This window comes from Helicoverpa zea, chromosome 7, assembly GCF_022581195.2.
Source record: "Helicoverpa zea isolate HzStark_Cry1AcR chromosome 7, ilHelZeax1.1, whole genome shotgun sequence".
Taxonomy (NCBI): Eukaryota; Metazoa; Arthropoda; class Insecta; order Lepidoptera; family Noctuidae; genus Helicoverpa; species Helicoverpa zea.
Window position 1 is genome coordinate 8,523,888 of NC_061458.1, and position 22,895 is coordinate 8,546,782.

The 22,895-nt window shown below is 33.8% G+C and overlaps 1 protein-coding gene and 1 long non-coding RNA gene across 3 annotated transcripts in view; one reads left to right on the forward strand and one right to left on the reverse strand.

Moving 5' to 3' along the window:
* Positions 1-589: 589 nt before the first annotated feature.
* Positions 590-18,589, forward strand: LOC124632006 (cytochrome b5-related protein-like). Of its 2 annotated transcripts, none has more exons than XM_047166659.1 (6): positions 590-744; positions 3,806-4,033; positions 6,880-7,289; positions 13,738-13,926; positions 16,245-16,469; positions 17,983-18,589. In XM_047166659.1, exons 2-6 carry the CDS (start codon positions 3,818-3,820, stop codon positions 18,275-18,277), a joined length of 1,335 nt encoding a protein of 444 aa, XP_047022615.1. In that variant the 5' UTR covers positions 590-744; positions 3,806-3,817; the 3' UTR covers positions 18,278-18,589. The 2 variants fall into 2 exon arrangements, with proteins under 2 accessions (XP_047022615.1, XP_047022616.1); XM_047166660.1 differs by having other exon boundaries at positions 604-744; positions 3,800-4,033.
* Positions 18,521-22,895, reverse strand: part of LOC124632008 — an 85,372-nt gene continuing 80,997 nt past the window's right edge. Inside the window, exon 3 of the long non-coding RNA XR_006984569.1 lies at positions 18,521-18,789. This is a non-coding gene — a long non-coding RNA (uncharacterized LOC124632008). The remainder of the gene's footprint in view (positions 18,790-22,895) is intronic.

The window sequence follows — 22,895 nt, forward strand, 5'->3', positions numbered from 1 at the left end:
AAATTGTGTAAAGAGTACTCTTTTGACCCATTCAATACCAGGAGTGCTGTGGTTCGTAGGCAACTAAATCACGATTTTTTCAAAATTTAACCTTGTATTATGTAACTATAATTTTAATACCTCATAGACCAGCTGATTACCTAGCTTTAAGCGTGTTATTCCATTATTATCCGTGAAAACCTATAATTGGCTTTCTGTTTCTATATATGTTTACAACATTGTTTTGTATAGCCGTTGGTTTTCCAATAAGTAAATAAATAAATAAATATAATGTCATTTGAAAGAATACACCTTCATATGTATAGTATTTTAGCAATATAGAATTGGCAACTCTATATTGCCCACGCAGACGAAGACGCGCGCACCAGCTAGGAAATAAATAAACAAATAAATATTAAGTTATTATTTTTTTCACATTCCAGTGTTGATAGATGATTGATTATATTAATTATACTTATCTTTGATCAACGAGTTAATGCAACTTGATGTACTGACAAAACTGGTAGATTAAAATGCTTCACGCAAATAACAAGTCATTGCAGAACTGATACAAGTAATTATGTGTGGTAAGCGTAACACTTCGGTATCAACGGAACGCGATCGCGTGCGTCTGCGCAGTCAGGGCCAATCGGCGCCCATTGGCGGTCGCACTTACTGTAACTTTTTTAAACAATAACTACTTATTTCGTGTTTACTGTGATTGTACCAAAAAAATTTAAAGAAAATCGTGTTTATAATCCCAAGGTATGTTTTTTGAAAAAGTTTTATTCATAATTTTAAAAACATTAATTTTGTAGGTACTGAGTACTTTAGGTAGGTACATTAGTATGCCGATAATTACATATCAGTGTTTGACGTCAAAATCATTTGGTAAACAAATTAAAGTATCATGATTAGTAGCACTATCTTATACAAAAAAATGGTCGTTACGATAACTTTCCACAATTTATTTTTCGGAACAAAAACATAAGAATACTGGTAATAGGAAACAAAACTGAGGACAAACGTGTCTTCAGTTTTGTACTCAGATTGCAGAAAATTAGATTGAGTTGCCGCGTATCCAATGACACGAAATGTTTACTTTCATACGAATTATATTGTATGTATTCATTATGTTATAGACAGTTGTTGAAATTAAAATTACATAAACCATTCAAATTGTAAAAGTGGACATTCGATTACAAAATTTATAAGGGAGTACATACGTACATTCTATTCGAACCTGTCTTTAGTTGCAATTGTTTTGTTTTTTTAATTATTATTCTGTACGTATTGTTTTCTACAGCTCGTTCTTTAGATATCATGAACAAAAACAGCGTAATTAGCCTCAACATCATCTGATAACTACAGACAAGATAAACAAAAATAAGTACAATAATTATTAAATATTAAATAATCATCATTTTTATATGGATTTCAAATTTTATTGTCGGTACGCATACCTCGTTGCACGTGAGTTGAGTTGTATGGAGTTCAATGACCTTAACTGTCAAACATTTGGATTTAATTCATCTCCGATATAATTTACCCACAGGCTAATTTCAGAAGACCTTGAGCCTTTTTAGATTACAAAAGAAATTTTATTTAATTTATTGTAAGGAAGCTTTAAAACAATACAGGTCTTATTTGATGCAAAACGTTACATACAATTACTTACCATCTGTTCACGCCTGGCCTCCTTAACCTTTAATGTAAACTGGTTTATGTAAGAAAATTCCAAGTTTAATTGACTAGGTGCTGCAGGTTTTCTTGTATGTGTCATTAAGATTATTAAGATACTCTGATTGCGATCAAAAAGCCGGTCTTACCATGTAGACAGCATTTTATTTTGCGCGTGATCAGAAAAGTGCCGGCAAGAAGGACTAAGGATCGAGAGCTCTGGAGACAGGATGGGGAGGCCTTTACCCAAAGTGAGACAATAAAGGCTAAGAAAAAAAAGAAAGACTAACTTCACAAAAAAATACTTGACTGGAATATATTTTGAGCAGAGTTCATTCACACGCAAAACCTCTCTTAAGAATAAGTGATTAATAGGTCCTTACAAAGTTTTAAGTTAGAATGTCTATGAATGTATTCGAGAATATCCATGCCATGATAAATGAGATTTCGTTCAAAGGTTACCAAGAAGTAAGCTACAGCCTTTATCTAAAATAGGCAATAGTTATAAAAACATATCTCATATCAGCCTCACTTACTGCTCAATTAATGGACGTTTAGTTGTTTATGTTGCAAATATCTGAATAAAACATCTTTGTGTCGCAGTCGGGTAAAAACAAATGAAATGTTAACCACACATAAGACACGTGACTCGTGAAATTGGTACTTTTATCATCATCTCCCGAGCCTTTTCCCAACTATGTTGGGTCGGCTTCCAGTGTAACCGGATTCAGCTGAGTACCAGTGTTTTACAAGGAGCGACTGCCTATCTGACCACCTCAACCCAGTTACCCGGGCAACCCCGAAATTGAAATTGGTACTTTTAGTGCATGCCATTATTCGCATAATTCCTACGTCATCATAAAGTTGACAACTGCACTTCTCGCAGAAATTATTTTGAATTGCATGTAATTTAGATGTGGTTAACAGTAGATTGTTATATACCCATATAATCAAAATGAATGAGAGCTTCAACTTTGGTTATGTAATGCCGTTTTCTGCAGTTGTATGTTAGGACTCAGTGCTAGTTAACACATCAAAATTAAAGTTAACTTAGGTACATAAAGTAACCAAATAATATGAGTTATTCAGTATTTTTGTTGCTTTTTCATTCTCGCAAAAAACAGGAAGTAGTGAAGGTTAATCGTTTTGGTAACAAATGCTTAGCCACTTGAAGTAAATGACTGTAAATCTGAATTCAACAAAATATTAGTTTTCTTGGCGTTTTCAAATGGTCCATTATTCGGTGATAGTCTCTAATTTCAGTTTCAGCCTTATTTTTTATCACAAAGCAGCACATACAATAATTTTGTCTTTTAGGCTAATGTACTTACCTACTATAATTCTTTTTTTTAAACAAACACGAAATCAAAACTATAACGATCAAAACTTTTTACTGATAGTTTTTGTACAAAACCTCCTAAACGTGACAAACGTGTGCTGCAAAAAATTATAGCACCTAATAAATAATGAACAAAAAATTAAGGCTGGTCTACATCGCATACCTAAAGTTCACCCGCGTCCCGTGGGAACTATTACTTCATCATCTGCCTAGGTTTTTTCGAACTAAATAAATTGGGGTCGACTTCCAGTTTAACCAGATGAAGCTGAGAACCAATACGTACAAAACCACTATAATTTCTCACTCATAAACAAACATACATAGTAAATCAGAACTTAATTATAGTACAACATCTTTTTTATACATAATTCATGGTACATGCGTCAACTTGTTTTTATGGAATTAACCCACAAACAATTTATACCGAACTGTTGGTCATTTTGTTAACATTAACGTCAATGGTTCTACGAAAAAATCTCTACAAAAAACCCCCGTCATCTGATAACGCATAATAAAACCTTACCAGTCTAAAATAAGTTTTCGAATTTAAGTCTAGTTGTAATAAAAATATATAAATAATACAGGTATTTTAGATTTAAGTATCTAAAATAGAATCTAATACTTCATCAGAGTATAATAAATAGTCAGTTATGATTAATTTTTATAATAGATACCGGTTTGATCGAATGAGCTTTAAAAACTTATTTTAGCCAAAATTTCTTACCTTATGTAATTTTTAATACTATTAACTTGTCCTTAACCTTGTTGTCTATATTTATTCCTCCATTCGATTCTCTATAGACGCAGTACCAAGACGAGATGGCGCCTGATACAGAAAGACGGCAGATAAGCTTCCCCCAATTGGAGTATCCGATATTTCGCGATGTGGCGCCAAAATCCGCCCAGAACTGGATCAAAGGAAAGCGTGTGCAGGACGGCGCCGAAGGTCTGTGGAGGATACATGACAACTTGTATGATTTAACTGACTTCGTGTCAGCACATCCTGGAGGTTCCGAGTGGATTACTGCCACTAAGGTTAGTACACATACATCGAACTTGCTCACTGCTACAAAAAAAAGGTTCACACTACTTGGACCGGTTTACTACTTAGGTACTCGTGTATACTCCAGCACTCAAAGGGTTGCGTTTTGTATTCGGAATGACTGAATGAGCGACCTGGAACAGGAGCATTCTTTCGCAGATTTTCTTATCAAATTGTTTTGATAATACCAATACTTTTTGTGACTTTCTTACATGGGAATAGAATGAGCATTCACTCATATGGTTTAAACGCACCCCTATTTAAGTCCTATGTCTACAAGAAGGGACCATTCAAATCCAACTTAAGTGTAAAATTTTTTCGCTGCAATGGTCTAAACTTCAGACCAAGGATCAACGGTCTTGTTTCTCGCGCCCCCATTCAAGTTAGCCGAACTTTGCTTTTTGTCTGTTCTATTTAAGTAAAAAAAAATTATTTCCTCTTTCATTGGACGATAAAAAATGACCACTACAGTTCAGGCTGGGATACGATCGCGATAAATGGCGACAAGCTCCATTTCTATCACATTGAGACCTGATACTGTCATTTGTAAACAGCCAGTGTACAATAAATAATAGTACTCTGTTACAGTCGAGGCATTATAGGCTTCGACTGTTATTTATTGAATATCCATACAATTATGTAGCTTTCGCGAGTTTCATCAATGCAGAGTGTAAATCGCGAGACCCTATTTTATATGTATTGCAAGCGTTCGCAAAGAAAAGGGCTGTGGAAGAAATAATGAGGTGAACAAGAGAATAATATACCTAGTCATAGTTTATTAATTATTAGCTTTTGCAAGCATCTATTTTCAGAAGTGGGCTATACTTGACGTTGGTTGAGTCATAAAAAAAACAGCATATTGTAGTTATAGGTAATGGATAATCATGTAAATGGTAGGAGCAAAAGTGGTTTCATAATGTTTTTAGATAAAATGCAAATCTCTTTATAATATGCATTACATGAATCAGTATGTACTTTGTAACAAGGAGGTTTGAATGATATTCAGCTTTTTTTTTACTAAATCAGGCATGATAAATAAATGCTTCATCAAGATTAAGTATATTGCCTCATGAAATAGTTAGATTGGCGTCTGTCTTAGTACGAATAGTAACTAAGTAATGAACATAAGAGTAGGTACACTGCAAACTTTTAGTCGGCCGATAGCTTGTTTGGGCTCAGTATAAAACAGTATGAAGATACAAAGAACCAAAATCTCTCTTGCTCAGACTCTCATTCAACCCATCATTGACTACGCCGATGCCTGTTATTTGGATGCCACAGAGGAGCTCTTAAATAAGCTTGAGCGGTTGCAAAATTTATGTATTCGTTTTGTTTTCAATTTAAAAAAATATGATCATGTTTCTCATTTTCGCAAAGAACTCAAGTGGCTCCCTATTCGTCTTCGCAGGAACACGCGCATTTTGTGCCTCCTTTTTAATATCCTTTTTAATCCCAAAACTCCTTCCTATCTGCGAGAACGCTTTTCATTTGTTCGCTCGCCTGATGCGCTCTGTAGAACGCATCTCAAATCTCTCCTTAAAATCCCCTCCCATTCCACTGACTTTTATTCCTTCTCCTACACAGTAAACGCAGTACGGTTGTGGAATTCGCTGCCGCCTGAATTAAGGAACTGTCAAACTGTTGCTACTTTTAAACAGAAACTCAAAAGTTACTATTTGTCCTCCTCTTCTTCATAGAGTCATTTTATAAAATATGTATTTTTGTATGTATGTATTATCTTTTGCTTTATATATGTATATATGTGTGTAATTTATATATCTTTACTATGTCCTTTTACACAGTCTATCTACCTACTTCTCTTCATTCTAACTCTCCTACTACGGGTCTGCTGGAAGAGATTTCGATTTAGAAATAAGCAGTACCTTTGTACTATTTCTATGCCATGTTAGTTTCTTTTATATGTTCACTGTGTACATAAATTGTTAAATAAATAAATAAAAATAAATAAAAAGATAACAATACAAAGATCAGGTATTTAGCCGGTATCACACCGAATGAAAACTGTCATTGAAATCAAGATTTTACTTAGGTAAAAGAAAAAATTGCCACCGAGTCAACTAACAGCCGACTGTTAAGTCTGCAGTATGCTAGGTACTCTCTTAACATAATAACATTGCTATTTGACAATACACCTTACCTTCAATTATTTATGAATTTAACGGTGTATTATGGTAATTAACTATCAATTCTATTTGTGGTAATATACCCAGTGGTTTGTTGTTCAACGTAAACAGTACACTAATGATAAATTAAATAGTTTTGCAGCTATTTTACATTTCGTTCTGTTAGGTTATTGGTTTCACATATGTTTGGATATACGTTCATCAGACATTTTAACTGACAAATTTTATCTGACACTAGTTAATAACGAGAGAAACTCTGAAATATTTCATTTATAAACTTATTTTGCACGTGATTTAACGTGTCCAATCAAAAATTCAGTACTCAAAGACTCGTGCATAAAATTCTACACAAACAAGTAAATTGTGAATGGATTGTATAATTCACATTAACGACACTCATTCCTATAGTTCGGCCATTCAGAGAATGCGTTCCTGACACGTCGCGATTGAACTGACGACGTAACTACATTCATTGATTATTGATATAATAATGTTGTTTTAATGCTCCTCAATTGTTAAAACGGTAAACAACCAGCAAAAATATTTTTATCGTAACTGCAACGCCATTGCAAAGTTACGTCGTCAGTTCAATCGCGACGTGTCAGGAACGCATTCTCTGAATGGCCGAACTATAATGATTTGAATATTTATTTAAAAAATAAACAATTCTAACTTAACATTTTTCTATTCTTCAGGGCACAGACATCACAGAGGCATTTGAAACACATCACCTAAAAGGAATAGCAGAGACTTTATTACCAAAATATTTTATAAGAAAGACAACGAAGCCCAGAAACCAGCCATTCACGTTTAAAGAGGATGGATTCTACAAGACTTTGAAATTGAAGGTCATGGCGCAACTGCCTGTTATGCCAAAAGATTTAAGGAAAAAAAGTGATTTTGTGACGGACTCTTTACTTCTCGCTGTCATAGTATTAAGCCCTTTAAGCTGTTGGGGCTGGAGTGAAAGTTTTGTTCTAGGAGCCTCATTAACAGTATTGAACAGTTTCGTGCTAAGTTCCGTAATTACTTGTGCACATAATTATTTTCATAGAAGCGACAGTTGGAGAATGTACTTATTTAATTTAGGAGGATTGTCGTACAGGTGAGACTGAATTTTAAATTTTATAATACGAATGTGAGGAAAAGAATGATGACTAAAAGTGGACAAGCTTAAAATAAAGTCATAATATGTAGGTATATGACGGCGCCATATATGTACTTGCCTTGAACTTGGTCGTCGTATTTACTATACATTCCAAATTCTTTTTGAAGTGTGGTAACACTTCTACCATTAAAACCACAGAGAATAGAGTAATTACCAGCTAATAGAGGCTTACAGAGTAGCATATTTTTTTTTTATTCTGAGTACTTTTTTGTATTTTATCCGGAAACTGAAGAAACTATTTTATGCATTTATTACGGTGAATGCTTCGACTATTAGCGAAAAATTCAAAATAAAATGGTTATTTGATGGTTTACTTTTAATATGGTAACTGTAAAAATGAGACGTGATCTTATCGATTGCGGTAATAATATAACTCAAATAATTTTTTATGCCTTTGTTTTACTCCGAAAATATATAGTAACATTTCAAATGCATATCCGATAAACAATATTTCACATTACCGGTTGAATAACAGTTACCAAATACATTTAATCCCAAAAATAAATAATATCTATTATAGTTATCCCAAAACCTTATAAACATACAGCCATGAACAGAACGAAGTTCATTGTTACTTCACGTGACAATCAACATTATGTTTATATAATGAATGAATTTAAATTAATTTTAAATGCATTGACTGTCGTGTGTTGACATATTAATAAAATCTGTTTAAAATAGTTACTCATTTAATGTACATTACAGATGAGTCTCATCATCATTATGAAACTAAAAATGTAGAAGTGCTTTAGGATAGTGCTAACGTTTAAGTATGCTTCTGAGTCACAAAATGTCTAGATATTAACACCACGACAAAACGGTATATAAATGTGTGAAAGCAGGACATACAAACAGATTCACTTTCACATTTCATTTTTATTAGTGAGTTCGTGAAATGTCTGGTACATCTGCTGCCTAGTAATATGTAAGAATCAACACGGCAACGGTTACTACTTCTTCATTTCATGCCTAATAATTTTCACGTAAAAGTATATAACTTAAGTAAATAGTTCATATACTTATACCCGGGTACACAAATACTTTTTTTGTGGGAAATCATCAAATGAACCCTCCCACTGACGGAGTATGAGACTCTTGTTGACTAAAACCCACCATTTATGTACCAGACCACAGTGACTCTTTCGAACAGTTTCCTATACCTAACTCGCGTCATGTCGCGAATGTAAAACAATAGTTTAATTAAAAATAAGTAAAATATCTTGAAAATAAACCAATTAGTTAATCACTTTTTAACAAATCAATTAATTTGGTACTAATCGTAATCGTGGTTACTGGACAAGGTAATAATTATTTTTTCCATCCAGATATTGCACAGCATATTAATTACGCAAGTCTGTTACAATTAACAGAAGCTTACATGGTTTAACTGTCTCCTAAACAGAAATGAAGTGCGACATAATTCTAAACAACATCTCCACCAATTTGAAATGTCCCACAAGTTTTCATCCTATTCAATCCAAAGTTTAAGCACTTAATACTTGTGACTTTCTTGACTTACGCCCAGTTTTAATTGATCAATTATCTTTATTAATTGACTTTGCCTTTTTATTCATATTATTCATAATATTATTATTCATATTATTTACTAGCTGTTGCCCGCGACTTCGTCTGCGTGGGCAATTTGGAATTGTCAAAATACTACTTATGCCGTAGCGTAGGTGTATTCTTTTACATAACAATATAATTAGGATTACCACTTAGCAGCAGCACGGGTTGATCAATCAAGGTGGTGTCGACGATGTGTGACTATTTATCTAAACAAAAGAAGTAAAGTTTGTGACGTTGAGGAAATCTTTGGATCTAGTCAACCGATTTGGAAAATTATTACGTAATTCTCACATAAAACAAAGGTCTGACAAAGTTGTCATTTTTACATTTTCTGCAGCAGCTACGACAAATCAGGAGCCAGAAAGTCTGTCAAACAGTTTTACTTACCATGGATAACGCGGTGTCTAGTTCACTGGGTTGAAGAGATCAGATAGGCACTCCAAGTAAACATTGGTACTCAAAAAGATTCGGTTTGACTGGAAGCCAACACCCACACAATAGCTGGGTGGATGATGACTGCGTCATCAGGCAAGCGCATAGTTTCACTACTTGTCGGGGATTTTCTGTGCACTCACTCACTATGTTATGTTGGAATTCCACCGAAATGTTTGCATTAGTTCACGATCAGGTAAAGTATACGTCCGAGAGAGTAAGTCCAATTCGTGTGTTGGCACTTGAAGCCTGCAGTTCTTCCAAGATTTTCAAAATGTACGCTCGCAATTTGTCATTTCTTGGTGGAGCCAGCAGATCAGAAGAAACATAAGTGCTGTGTATACTGTGCGTCACTACTGCACAACGGTAAAATTTCGTCTTTATAAATAGCACAAACGTTCGCTCTCTTGCGGAGGACGTTTAAATACCATATTATGTGTCACACGTAGATAAACAGGACAACAGTATATTATCATCGAACCGCTTTCAAAGATCTGATGAGCGAACAGACCAGAACTGACTTGATCGCCTCGAGAAAATCTACTGTTATTGTGGTTTCTGAAAATGTATTCAATTAACCAACGATGAATATAATGAGGGTTTTCGAAAATGGCGTCCACGAGGTGGCAGCACCGAGTCGTCAGGTCCAGGTAACTGTCAAAGTGCTTATCTTTACTATGAATAGTGAACGATTTTAGTGGTTTTTTTATTTTATAATTAAAGCACTGCATTATTGTTTTACTATTGCGGTTGAGTAAATAAAAAAAACTAAATCATATTGTGTTAACAAATTTTTCAACAAGCTTTTCCTTAGTACCAGTGACTTTTGCACCCTCTCTCTTAGCTCAATTTTTAGTTCGGAAACCTTATTCTGACCGTAGTCCATAATAAAATCAATAACACTTCCAATATAACAGAATTTCAATAAACAATAAGTTCGGCACCTACAATTCCATACTATTTGACAGCTGTTTGGACCTGACGCATACGAAGCGCCGCCTGGCGGCAGAAAAAATATCGAAAACCCTCATTCTTAGCCGGCCAACTCTTTTGACTTCTCGAAAATCATAACGTTGGTTTTTGTGCAATGCACAAACGGAAATTCGATATATTACACATTCGATATTCACACTTCTACAGAATTGATATTAAAAGGTTTGACAACGGGCTATAGTAGCGTAGTTAAACTAACTGAAGCAATTTTAGTGATCCTTCAATAAAGTTAGAGAAGCGGGTGTGCATGATGAACATTAAGAGTTGGCAAATACGTGATGAAGGTGACCTAATTCATTACTATTCTAATTTGTTCTTGTACCACAAAACTCAAGTTAAGGTGGAGAAAAGGCTTACCAAGCTCCCAAAGGCCTGGGCATTTGCAACACGTTGCATGGCATCCTGGAAAGTTACGTAATTCTCAGCCATCAGTTTGAGCAGCGTGAGGGAGTGTCAGGCTTTGGCCCTAGTGGGCCTCACAGGGGTTTGCTGAATCTCCTTGAGGGGCGCGTAAAATAACGGGTCTCCTAGAAGCAGGAAGGTCGATGACCCACTCAAAACTAATCGCTCACGCCTACGGTGGCCGGGAGTCGTCTCTCGACATCCGGCTTTCGTGGTGTCTTACCGCAGTGGCTGGGATGAGAGTTGGGAATTTTCAGTCGCTCCGCCGCCTCATTCTTTGTCATCCCATTTCTTCTCGCCTCAGACCATGGCTTAAACCAGGGCCGGGTGCGATAGGTCGCACAGTCCGCACAGTGGTGACACCCGGGCGCCACCTCCATGAGATCAGAGTTGGGAATGTATATTTGCAAAAACTAATAGAACATTTAGCGAAAACACGTTTGATAGTAATTCTGTCTTTTTAACTGAATAATATAAATGATATAAACGTAGCTATATCAGGTGTTTTTTTAGACTCAGTCCATGGGTCTGACTGTGACTGTTCGTAATTATTATTGTAAACGGTGTATTTGTGATATAATTCTTAGCTCGATGATTTGTGATCAGAAGTTGAAAGCAAGTATGTCTCTAGCCTGCGACGCGTAATTTGTACGTTTTCAGAACGAACGAACTCTTGTCTTCTGTTGACATCTTGTTGACGTATTGTGACAGGTAGTTATTCCCATTGATGTTAATTTTAGAAGTGACACAATGTTTTCGGTCGTATTTTGCCTACATTCTTCATTACTCAAAAAGTATATTAATAAGGACCTTCTATTTATATGTAAGTGAATTCAAAATAATGTAAAATATTCAAACCAGGAACTTATTTTTAAGGATGTTTGAATATTAATTACAATGTTTTTTTATATAATAATAAAATCTTAGACTCGCAATGCACTTTCAGTGTGATGCATGTTTGTTATTGGATGAAATGAATGGATAATATTATGTCAGAACAACATATGTAGACTTTTTAAGAATGTGGGGAAGTTCATAATTTCTTCGGGACGTGGGTACCGCTTCCCATGGGAACTACTGCCCGCACCGGGATAAAATATACCCTATGTTATTCGCAGATAATGTAGCTTTCTAATGGTGAAAGAATTATAAAAATGTCCCTGATGATGCGCTGATATTTCTTGTAGTGTTTTTATAGTAGCGAAATACACACGTTGTCATATAATTTTTTCTTGAAAGTAAGAACATACCATGACAAAGTGAAGTCTGTTTTCATTGATATTTTACCTACTACCAGTTTTATGGCACATCTGTTTCTGCATGATTTTCTTCATCTATAATTTTAGGATATCATTTCTTTAAATTCAGTTTTTTGCTAAAGTTCCTTATAAAAGCGTTATTTTCTATGTAAAGATTGATAATAGGCCGATAAACTTACAAAGTTCAACATTCAAATATGTGTCATTATTGCACCCGCTGTTGCAGAAACGTTAACAGAAATTATCGTTCATTGCTCATCCCCCGTAGGTGATAGCGTGATAATATATATCCTATATGTTGAACCGACTCCCAGGTAATATTCATGCAAAATTTGATTTAAATCTATGCAGTACTTTTCGAGTTCAGTGAGACCAAACATACAGACAAACAGACATACAGACAAACAGACAAAAATTCTAAAAACTATATATTTGGGTTCAGAATCGATAATAGATCACCCCCCAAGTATTCTTTTAAAAAAATATTCAATGTACAGTTTTGACTTTCCTATCATTTTATTATATGTATAGATTTGCATTCCACAATGTTTAAAGTAGGTGTTACAGTTAGGCTTAGAGCTAGGTACAATTGTGGACCCTGTAGGGTACAGCAAAATAAAAAAAAACTTACAACTAAAATTATTATTATTAAATCTATAGAGAAAAAAAAAATTATGAAAAATACAACAATTGACTTATATTCTTATAGGAACAAGCGTGAGACTAGACAATAAGGTATACCGGTACAATTAAATAACACGTATTTGCTAATAATATAAAAGAAATAAAAAAGAAATATATATACTACATATAAATATATATATTACATAAATATATATACTACATATAACATACTAGCTTTTCCCGCGGTTTCACCCGCGTCCCGTGAGAACTGCTGCCCGTACCATGATAAAATATAGCCTAATGTTAATCGGTAACAGTAATACAGGCTATATGTAGCTTTTCAACACAAAGATTTTTTTTAATCAGTTCAATAGTTTCGGAGCCTTTAGTTAAAAACAAAAAAAGGTTTTCTCTTAATTATATTACTATAGAGGTAAAGGTAACTTTTTATTTTAGATAGAAAAGCCTATAATAATTACTATGCTAGGAATCTTTTATCTACTTGTGTTTGAGGTCTTGCTAATAATTTGGCTAGCAAAAAAAAGTAGCTCAAAGTCCAAACAAAGCTAAGAAAAAACTAGCACAAGTTCAAGGTACAAGTTTAAGTATACCTACTGAATATTTTGCCAAATGTGACGTAGATTAATGTTTATTATTCTACGAATAGTACCGACATTTTAAAGCAACATCGGTGTTGTGAGTATTCAAGAATAATAATAGAGATCTATTCCCGATTCAATTTCTTGACCCTGATGCCTGGGTAAATACACAATACTTACTAATCGGTCATAAATGTTAACGTCACTTTTTTTGGGCCATACATTAAAAACTATATCTTTCTGTTTGTCGTTATTTCACGCCAAAACTGTTGAATCGATCTATATGAAAGGTACACAGATAGTTTAACACCTGAGAAAGGACATAGGCTTTTTACCTGGTTTTAGTGGTTTCCCCGACGTAAGTGAAACTATGGGAAACAGATAGTATACTTATATAAACTACTTAACAGAATGTAGGGATACTTTCGCGACTCAATATAGCTACTTATATATTATCTAATTGTACCTACTTGTTGTATCTAAATACTTTTATTCCTTTACTTTCAGTGACTGGCGAATATCTCACGCGATGTCCCATCATCTGCACACCAACACAGCCCAAGATATAGAACTGTCTATGATAGAACCATTCCTGCAGTTCCTACCATATAAGGACAAACCCATATGGGCTCAAATGGGCGCATTCTACTACCCAATTATTTATGCAATGTCGTTGGTTACATTGTTAATTGCTGAGTAAGTATTGTTTGGCATATTGTTAAAAACCAAGATTCTATCTTTCATCAAGAATAATTAATTTCTCTTTTCAAGGCTAAATATAATCTGTTTAAACTCGACTAAATTAAATAAGCGCAAAAAGTCTTATTGAAATAAATACTTTAGTAAAGGTCCTTACGTATGTAGGACGAAAACACAAAGGTTATAACAGTTGACAGTCTCTGTATCCCTTAAAACAGCATTTAGAAAAGTAATAAAATAAGGCGGTACCAAACATCGTCTTAACGAGTTACAAGACGATATTACTTATTAAGTTTCGATAACGAATACAACGATTCAAGGTCCGATCGTATCGAGAGTTCAATAAATGTTGCGTTGGGTTCATTGGCACATCGATGCATAGATCTATAAATAGCGTATTAAGTGCATATATCATTACAACATCGTTTACTTAAGTTATATTAATGGGTTCATTACTTCACACTTCAGTTTTAGCAATTCGAACACAACGTGCAAAAACATTAAATGCTTTAAAATATAATTAATAATCGTCTTCTTCACTGCCCTGCTCACCGTTCAGATATTATTCATTCTTCCTTCTTTGTTAAGTCTATTCTTCTCTGGAATGAGCTACCGCTGGAGATCAGGATGGTCAACAGTCGTTATTCCTTCAAAAAGAAATTACGCGACCTCGTCCATACGAAATTGGCAGAGTTGCAACTGTAGACAGTTTTTTTTGTTGTTTTTTTCTTATTTTTTTTTACTTTTTTTATTGTTGTTAATTTGTTTCTTGGCCTCTCTTGGCAAATGTAATATTGTATGTATTGTAGTATGTATGTATTTAAGTATGTATGTATACTGTATATTTATTATTATTCATATATTGTAAATATATATATATTTTTGTGTTCTTTGTTGACAATATTTTTAACAAAAACTTTGCACCTACCACAGCTTTTTCTCCACCACCCAAAGGTAGACTGGCAGAAAACGCCTATGGCGTTAAGTCCGCCTTGTACGAAATGTGCAGAAGCATTAAATAAATAAATAAATAAATAAATAAATAAATAAATAAATAAATAAATAAATAAATAAATAAATAAATAAATAAATAAATAAATAAATAAATAAATAATTATATGTTTTATCCAAAATAATGATAAATAAATCAAGCACAGCTTATAACTAGGACAAAGCGCTACTCCTCGAAGTATTGATAATAATTATGATAATGAATACCGACTGCCTCTATACTCTATAGATTTTAGTCAGTAAAATCGAATTATATTCTTCACCGAATTGCAAAGTTAAGCCCTACGTTAAAATTCAAATAACACCATTTACAAGTTATAGAAAGCGTTCTGTGTCCCAAAATAAACAACTTACGTGCTAACAATACCGGTTTGCAGAACATTTCACTCAAATAGCCGAACGAAATTGCTCTCACAAAGCGGAAAATTTTAACGAAGTCGTAGATATGGTCAAACTGTCGGGATTATCTTGTCGCCACGCTATTTGATTTTACTGTATACACAGGTACTTTAATTGGGTCCAATAATATTTGGAAACAAGATAAAGTTTTCCCTTTAATTAAATCGGGTAAGCACAATAGTCGGATTTTAATTGGTTGGCGATTCGTGTTAAGTATGCCATTAGACGAATTTTGTAATATTGTATTTGATTTTGATACTGCTAATACCTTTGCGAAAAATAAGTCTCTTGTTATTACTACTTTGTTAGACAGATTATGTATGTTTAAAGTCAAATATAAAAATTACTACGCAATAAAAAACAAATTATCATAGATTGTGAATTTCGTAAAAAAAAAACGAATGGCCTTTTGGCTTAAAATCACAAAGGTCCCGTAAAAAACTTGTAAAGCTATATAGTCCCTGAACTACATAATAAGTGACAGGAAAGGTCAACAAAGATAATAATTGTAATAGGCATCATTACGCATTATTATACCATTGACACTGTTAATAATTCAAATGTTATGTTGCTAGTAACTTTAGTAAAGACTTAAGTTGTACATTTTTATAATATTAAACTGTTTGTTCAAGTTTCTACGAAGCAGTTTGATGGCATTTTCGCATTTAGTAATTGCATTAAACTTTTTAAACTATACCCTGAAGTAAAACAGTTTCATACAGTTCTAGATAGTCATTTCATCATCATATCATCGTCCAATGCTGAACGTAGGCTTGGACCAAGGAACGCCAACCATCCTTGAAGGTCATTTATTGCCCTTCAATTATTGCTCCTACATTCAAATAAAACTCTATCACAACATGTACAAATAAAATTCTAACGTAAACTCGGTCTCTCATTTTCAGACTGGTTTTCTGTGCAACGAACTATGAAGGCAAATCCTTAAGTTGGAAGAACTTGATACCCTTCACAATACCTACCTGGATGTACCTAATGGGAGGTCTTCCTTTTCACTGGACTATTGCTGTATGGCTGGTGACGTTGGTACCAGCCAGTTTCTTCTTCGTATTCTTCGGGTTGACAGCTGGCCATCACAGCCATAGGAACTTTTTTGAAGGCGATGTACCCAGGTAAGAAAACCTTTTTGGTTGCTTTGACTAAGTTTGTGTTATGTAGATAAAATAAGTCTGAGGAGTGAGGATGAATCATTCCAACCTGAAGTTTATCTATTACCAAAGTATTTCTACGAAATAATGTTTTAAGTTAATTTTATTCATTTTTAATCGTCACTTATTAATTTTACTTGGCTACAAGGACTAATAATTACTTTGGGTACGAGTACGTTCGGATTTCACAAGCCTGAATCTACCATTGTTCTTCGAAAACTGCATCAACAGTTTTTATTATTACCTATTTATGCTAATATGGCTTCCGCGATATAATATTTGTTTTGGGCTAAAACAAATTTACTTTTGCAGCTCTACTTCTTCTTAACTAAAAACGATTAAAGACATTCAAAAATACTGTTTACCCTTAAATCGAACTTTAGGAAAACCCCCAAATTAACTTAAACACACAGTTCTTTAAAATGTGTAAATATTTACACTAATTGACAATGCGAAATAAAAAAATTAAAAGCTATACACTGACCTCGCTGCTGAGAAAACATACATACACAAAAATGCACGTGACTAAACAATGGTTTACTTCCTTTTTAAAACAAACTACTGGAAGATACATCTAAAGCCTTTTCAATGATTTCGTAACTTTTCACGGTAATATAAACATACTTATACCACGCAGGTACCTATCATCCATAATGTTGTCCAATAAAAACAACACGAAGCTTTTAGATTAATTTGCTAGATCATTAGGAGTCGATTGTTTAACACACGAATATTGTTTGTCGAAGGAATGAATATTATGTTTCTGTCTATACTGTCGTATATCTTTGAGCCTTTAATCAGCTATAAAATAGGCATCTCTTTCAACTTGTATTTTAGTTTCATCCTCAAAAGGCGACAAATTGAACGTTACACCAATTAGCAGCTGCAATTTACCTGCAGTCGATTGAAGTTTTATCGCCGGAACCATCCTGCTAAACTGAGCCAACTTGTGTCCATTCAAACTGCACCTTTCACTTTAATTACAATTAACTTTTACTACGAACACCTTTGAAACACTCGATTCAGCTTTCCTATCGATAAAGGTATCGTTGATTCGATAAACTATTAAAATCATCTCTTTGATAGTGTTGGAACCATCTATATCGCTTGCCGTAAATCATACATCAATCCTTTTTCGTGGAATAAAATACGAAACATAATAAACAGTATTCCGAAGTTAATCACTTTGACTACAACAGACAATATACCGATGTAACAAATTCCTAAATATTTCAAAGAAATGCCTTTGTACGAAAAATACATGTTCTAAATCCTTTTCATGTCAATCTATATTGAAGGCATTGACATGAAAATAATTTATAAATGAGCACAAAAATGTACGGTGTAATTCTTGGTAACAGAAAATAAAAACGTATGAAGCATGAGGTTGATCGCGACCTTCGATGTTATGTAACTATCCTTATTTATTACAAACATTTAGTGATTTATTAAAATCGATTTATCTATGTTTTTTCAGGGACGAAAACATCGATTGGGGCCTCCACCAGCTGGATGCCATAGTCGAGAGAATCGATTACGCGGGTAACCATTTTAAATCGATTACTCGGTTTGGCGATCATGCTCTGCATCACTTATTCCCTACGTTAGACCACGCGGAGTTGAAGGACCTATACCCGACCTTTTTCGAACATTGTGAAAAGTTCGAATCGCAATTAAAAACGAATACGTTCTATGAAGCGATAATTAGTGCTAGCAAACAATTAATAAGAAAACGTCCAAATAATTTTAAGGATGGCAAAATTGTGAAATAAGATTAGGTAAATAAATGCCCAAAAACCTACATTTACAATGAGGCTGACGACGCTAAGTTATTAATTCATATTTTTTAACAAAGAGATTTTACATGACAAAAGTTTTCAGTGATCAAAACTTTTCGTGTATTTACAAAAATCTTAAAAAGTATATTTGTACACTGATTATATCACCAAAAATGTTTGTCAAATATTTTATCGGCACGGTGCAGGTATGTAATGTAAATTAAGAGACCAAGAATTAATTAAGATATTACTATGATTTAATGGCTGTGGAATTAAATAAATAGACTGTTTATATTTACGTACATAGTTTTTGTGTTTCATTTTCTACATCGTTATAAAACATACCAAAACGGCTTATTGAACCAATTAGAACTAATCTTGAACCATTTGACCCCTTAGTCTGCAGAATATGTACCGAAAAGTTAAAAAATCCAAACTTAGATATATCTTCTTGTATCTTCTAATCCCTTATTCGTCCTTCTTCACTTCCATACAGGATCCAGCATCTGCAAAAGACTTTCAATTTGTAGCAACCATTACGAACATTATCCTGTACATCACATCACTCCTACATAAACTAACTTTGCAGGATTTCATTTAGAATTTTCTTTAAAAACACGTCTAAACTTAACCCTGAAATACAAACACAAGCAATCCACATAGCAAGTTGCAACAAATGTTTAATAAATGTCGAACATCTCCGCTAGTCGTGCAAGTAGTTCGCGACACTCGCGCAGTTGACACGAGACATCTGTAACACGCTGCAAGTCTGATTGTAGGGATCCTCCCCTTTTGTGGAACAACTTTGGAAATGGTTTCACACGTTTAGGTACTTCGAGCTACCTTATAAAAGTTAGGTGTCCTGTCCTGTCTACCTTTCCCTACTGAAATTCAACATGATAATCTGCTTTAGAAAAATATGACTTTACAGGACCATGGAAGTTGTAAATATCAGCGTCAGTGGTAACATATATTTATCTCAGTTTTTCTGGAGCCCTGAGGAGAGCTGTTTTACGGATCCAGAAATTAAATGGACCCCTACATCCCATCTATCACCTCGTCATCTATTAATAAGCCACTTTACCGAGAAAGAAGAACAAACATGTACTAAAACTAAAATTGGTTAAGATACTGTACAAATTACTTCGAAACAACATATTTATTTCAACCACTTAATTAAAACGAACCCCTTAATGAATGTCCCAGTTAAATTCACGTAATACACCAAAATAAATGGCCAATAAACGTTAAGATAGTGCGGCAGATGCAGAGGTGCGGCTTGCGGCTAACCGCACGAGTAGGCGACACTTGTACGGGTACCCGCAAGCCCCGACATCCACCCACTTTGGAGCTCACCCGTATGTCTTTGGTTAGCGGGTTATTTATATCTGGTAATACTATATATAGATTAAATTAATAGAAATAAGACTCACACACAAACAAAATTGGCATTCGGGAACAAAGTGCTTTCAAATCATATCATTCGTTTAGGAGCCACGAAGTGGCAAACCGATACGTAGTTCGGTCCATGGGTAGAACCTGTGGGTATCCTATAGAGGTTCTCTCCAGAGTCATCTCTTTTAACATAAAATCAGCTTCATTTTCTAATCTGTTTTATTTATATCCAACTTGAAAATAACAACAATTAGCTTTCATTTTAAAACAGTAAACACCGTATTAATTGATACAGTTGAAGCAGTACTGATGTCCCTTATACTGAGAAAACTAAATGTTATTGTTTGTTGACGGAACCTAATGATGTTCAACTTCTACTGAGAAAATAAATAGCAGAGCTTGAATTTAATTTATCCAATCACGTAAAAACTTCAAAAAGTCTTCGTTTAGTTATAACATAACTACGAAAAACAGCTTTCACAAATAAACATTCTTAGGTTTATTTTGGGACCTGAATCCAGTCTAGAACTCCAGCAGTCAAAGTCGAGCCAAAAACAGGTTAGTGTATATTTTAAATTATCTAAAAAGCTATGAAGAACTTTTACTATTCTGATATGCAAATTAAATTGCTTGCAGGCTATTTTGACTCTGCAACTTATTGACCTGAAATAATGCGATATAGATTGAATAATATACATATTTCACAAATCCTTAGATCTTTTTTCTTCATATAAATGACAGATTGACTGAACATCTTTTTTTATAGAGGCCTGAGGCCGCACAAAAACAGGGACAAATCAGTCCTTATTCTAAATTTAAAATCCAAGATCCATTTCTATTCGAAATTTAAAATTGTCTGACGTAGCTCTAGGCTAAACCTCTGTCAATGTTCATTATCCTCTTGCCCTTGTAGTGCCCTTTAGTCTTGTAGAACCTTAGGTACGTCAGCATCACGCGTCGTTAACTGCCTCTAAGCAGTCCCATAGGTATCAGACCCTAACAAAGTTAGTGACGTAATGACCGAACCAACAATATTCGAAGGACCGAAAACTTCTGGCAGATTATTCCTAATACAATTAGGTGAACGATCTGTGTGAGTAATTTCATTTATTGCGACAAATACGTGACTAGTTAAAAATAATGAAACTTTTCAGTACTCAGATTTTATTCAACGATTCTTTGGAAACTTATTTCGAACTCTGACGAATTTGGTAAATCGGTCCATAGAACTAGAAAAAATCCTAATTTAACCTTTATTAATTGTAAATTGAACATAGACGTAAAATTTCTAACACACATCAGTCCATTTGTTGGAAATTAGAAAATAAATAGGTTACAATACTTTCCTTTTAAAAGTTGCTCTCGATGTCCGGCGTCGGAGGAACTTTGACACGAAACAGAACACAAATTTCTTTCAGAACCATGGTTTTAGAATAAAGTTTGAAACAAATTTGAAATAAAAATATGAAATAAACATTCTTCTAAAGACATACTAGTACCTACGTAGGAACCATCATACGAAAATCTGTAAAACAAACTTAAAATAAATATTAAAGAGTAATGTTACTTTAGCCTAATAGCTATAATATATTTTGGTTTGAAAGTAACACTGTAATGACCGCTGTAGATTACCAGTATGTAAAAAGCAAAAAAAAAAACAAGTTTTCCTAAAAAGAACCAATAAATGCCTGGAACTAAAAATCAAACTAACGTCAATCTGCTATAAACATCGGCTCAAGCAATTTTACCTTATTTCTCTTATTTTATTTATTTGGATACAAAGACAATTGCTTACACAATAGGCTCGCAGCCAACTTTGTATTATTGATGAAATGCTATGAGTATTATCGTGGTAATCCGATTAATTGGGGATCAATTACTATTAATATATTTATGTGTCCTCCATTGGCAAACAGACGACGAACAATAGAAACAGAAAGTATGATAATATAATTTGTTGAAGTATGGTATTTTGGCAGACACTTTTACTACGTAATACATACATTTTATTCTTTGTTTTTCGATCAAACCTTTAAATTATTTAGGTAATTGAAATGAGTTTTTTTTTTATACAAAACATACATTTCAAAATTACACATTATTACATTATTTGAAAATATGCCTGCAAAAAAGAATACAATGTACGCAATTCTATACTTTACCCATTCCATACATAAACAAAAGCTAACAAAACCCTAAATCTCACCTAAACAAACAAAAGTTCAAAAGCCAACTTTAAAAAACATGCTAATTACAGTACATGTCATCGGTTAACTCAATAAAAGGGAATTGGAGTAATCACCTGAAGTCTGGGAGAATAATTACAAGCTGGGTACAAAAGGCACACATCGCGACTCGCGAATACCAGTTATTAGCAATCAATTTTATACGGACTTTTCAGCTGAAATACCGTGGTTGAGGCATTTGAAAGTCAATGTGGCTGGATAACGCTTCAGTAAATAGAATAGCAAGTTTGTTAAGTAAGATTTTGAAGTAATCAAAGAAGTTATTTTAAAAAGTTTTTATTTATATTATTTTCTCAAAGATGTCTTGTCTATGAAAATTTAAATTTTCTTCATGCTAATAAAGGTTTTAAGTGTCTATTTTTACTAGAAGTGCCAGTTTCGACCTGAAGCCTATTTCGAGCCTAAAATAACAACGAATCATAAAGATTTTTTGTTCTATTTTCGAAGTCTGGGAAAATTAATATTATTTAAACAGTAACGGAAAATGTTATACTAATTTTAGCTTAGCTAGAATTGTTTTATGATGGAACTCGGTTACCTACTACTATTAAAACAGGACGTAGTTTAGTTCTAAGGATTACGCTAACAAGATAACTTTGAGAGTTCTCAATTAACACTCTATAGACGATAGTGACGAGCTTGTAAATGCACCTTCGCTTAACGATAGTTTCTCTACGGGTATTTGCATCGCTCTAGAATACATAAAGTGTGTTCAAAGCTGGTGTTTTGGGGTGGTTTACATGATTTTTTTAATAACTGCTTTACAACAAGAAATTTTCAAACATAATACATAAATTTTATATTATCAGTAACTATAATTAAGTTTTACGTAAAGTGAAATAGAAATCAAGTCACAGATATCATTATAAGCAAAACACTTTACAGAAATTGGAACAATCTAATCTACATGAAAACCGTATTAAAATACGTTTTAATACGTTAGTACGTAGTCAAAGGGGAAATTATGCCGC

Bases quoted from the DNA above. Each gene is read 5' to 3' on its own strand.
- LOC124632006 (XM_047166659.1), top strand. From the start codon at position 3,818: ATGGCGCCTGATACAGAAAGACGGCAGATAAGCTTCCCCCAATTGGAG. The intron at 4,034-6,879 runs GTTAGTACACAT...TCTATTCTTCAG, and splicing joins AGTGGATTACTGCCACTAAG to GGCACAGACATCACAGAGGC. The intron at 13,927-16,244 runs GTAAGTATTGTT...TCTCATTTTCAG, and splicing joins GTTACATTGTTAATTGCTGA to ACTGGTTTTCTGTGCAACGA.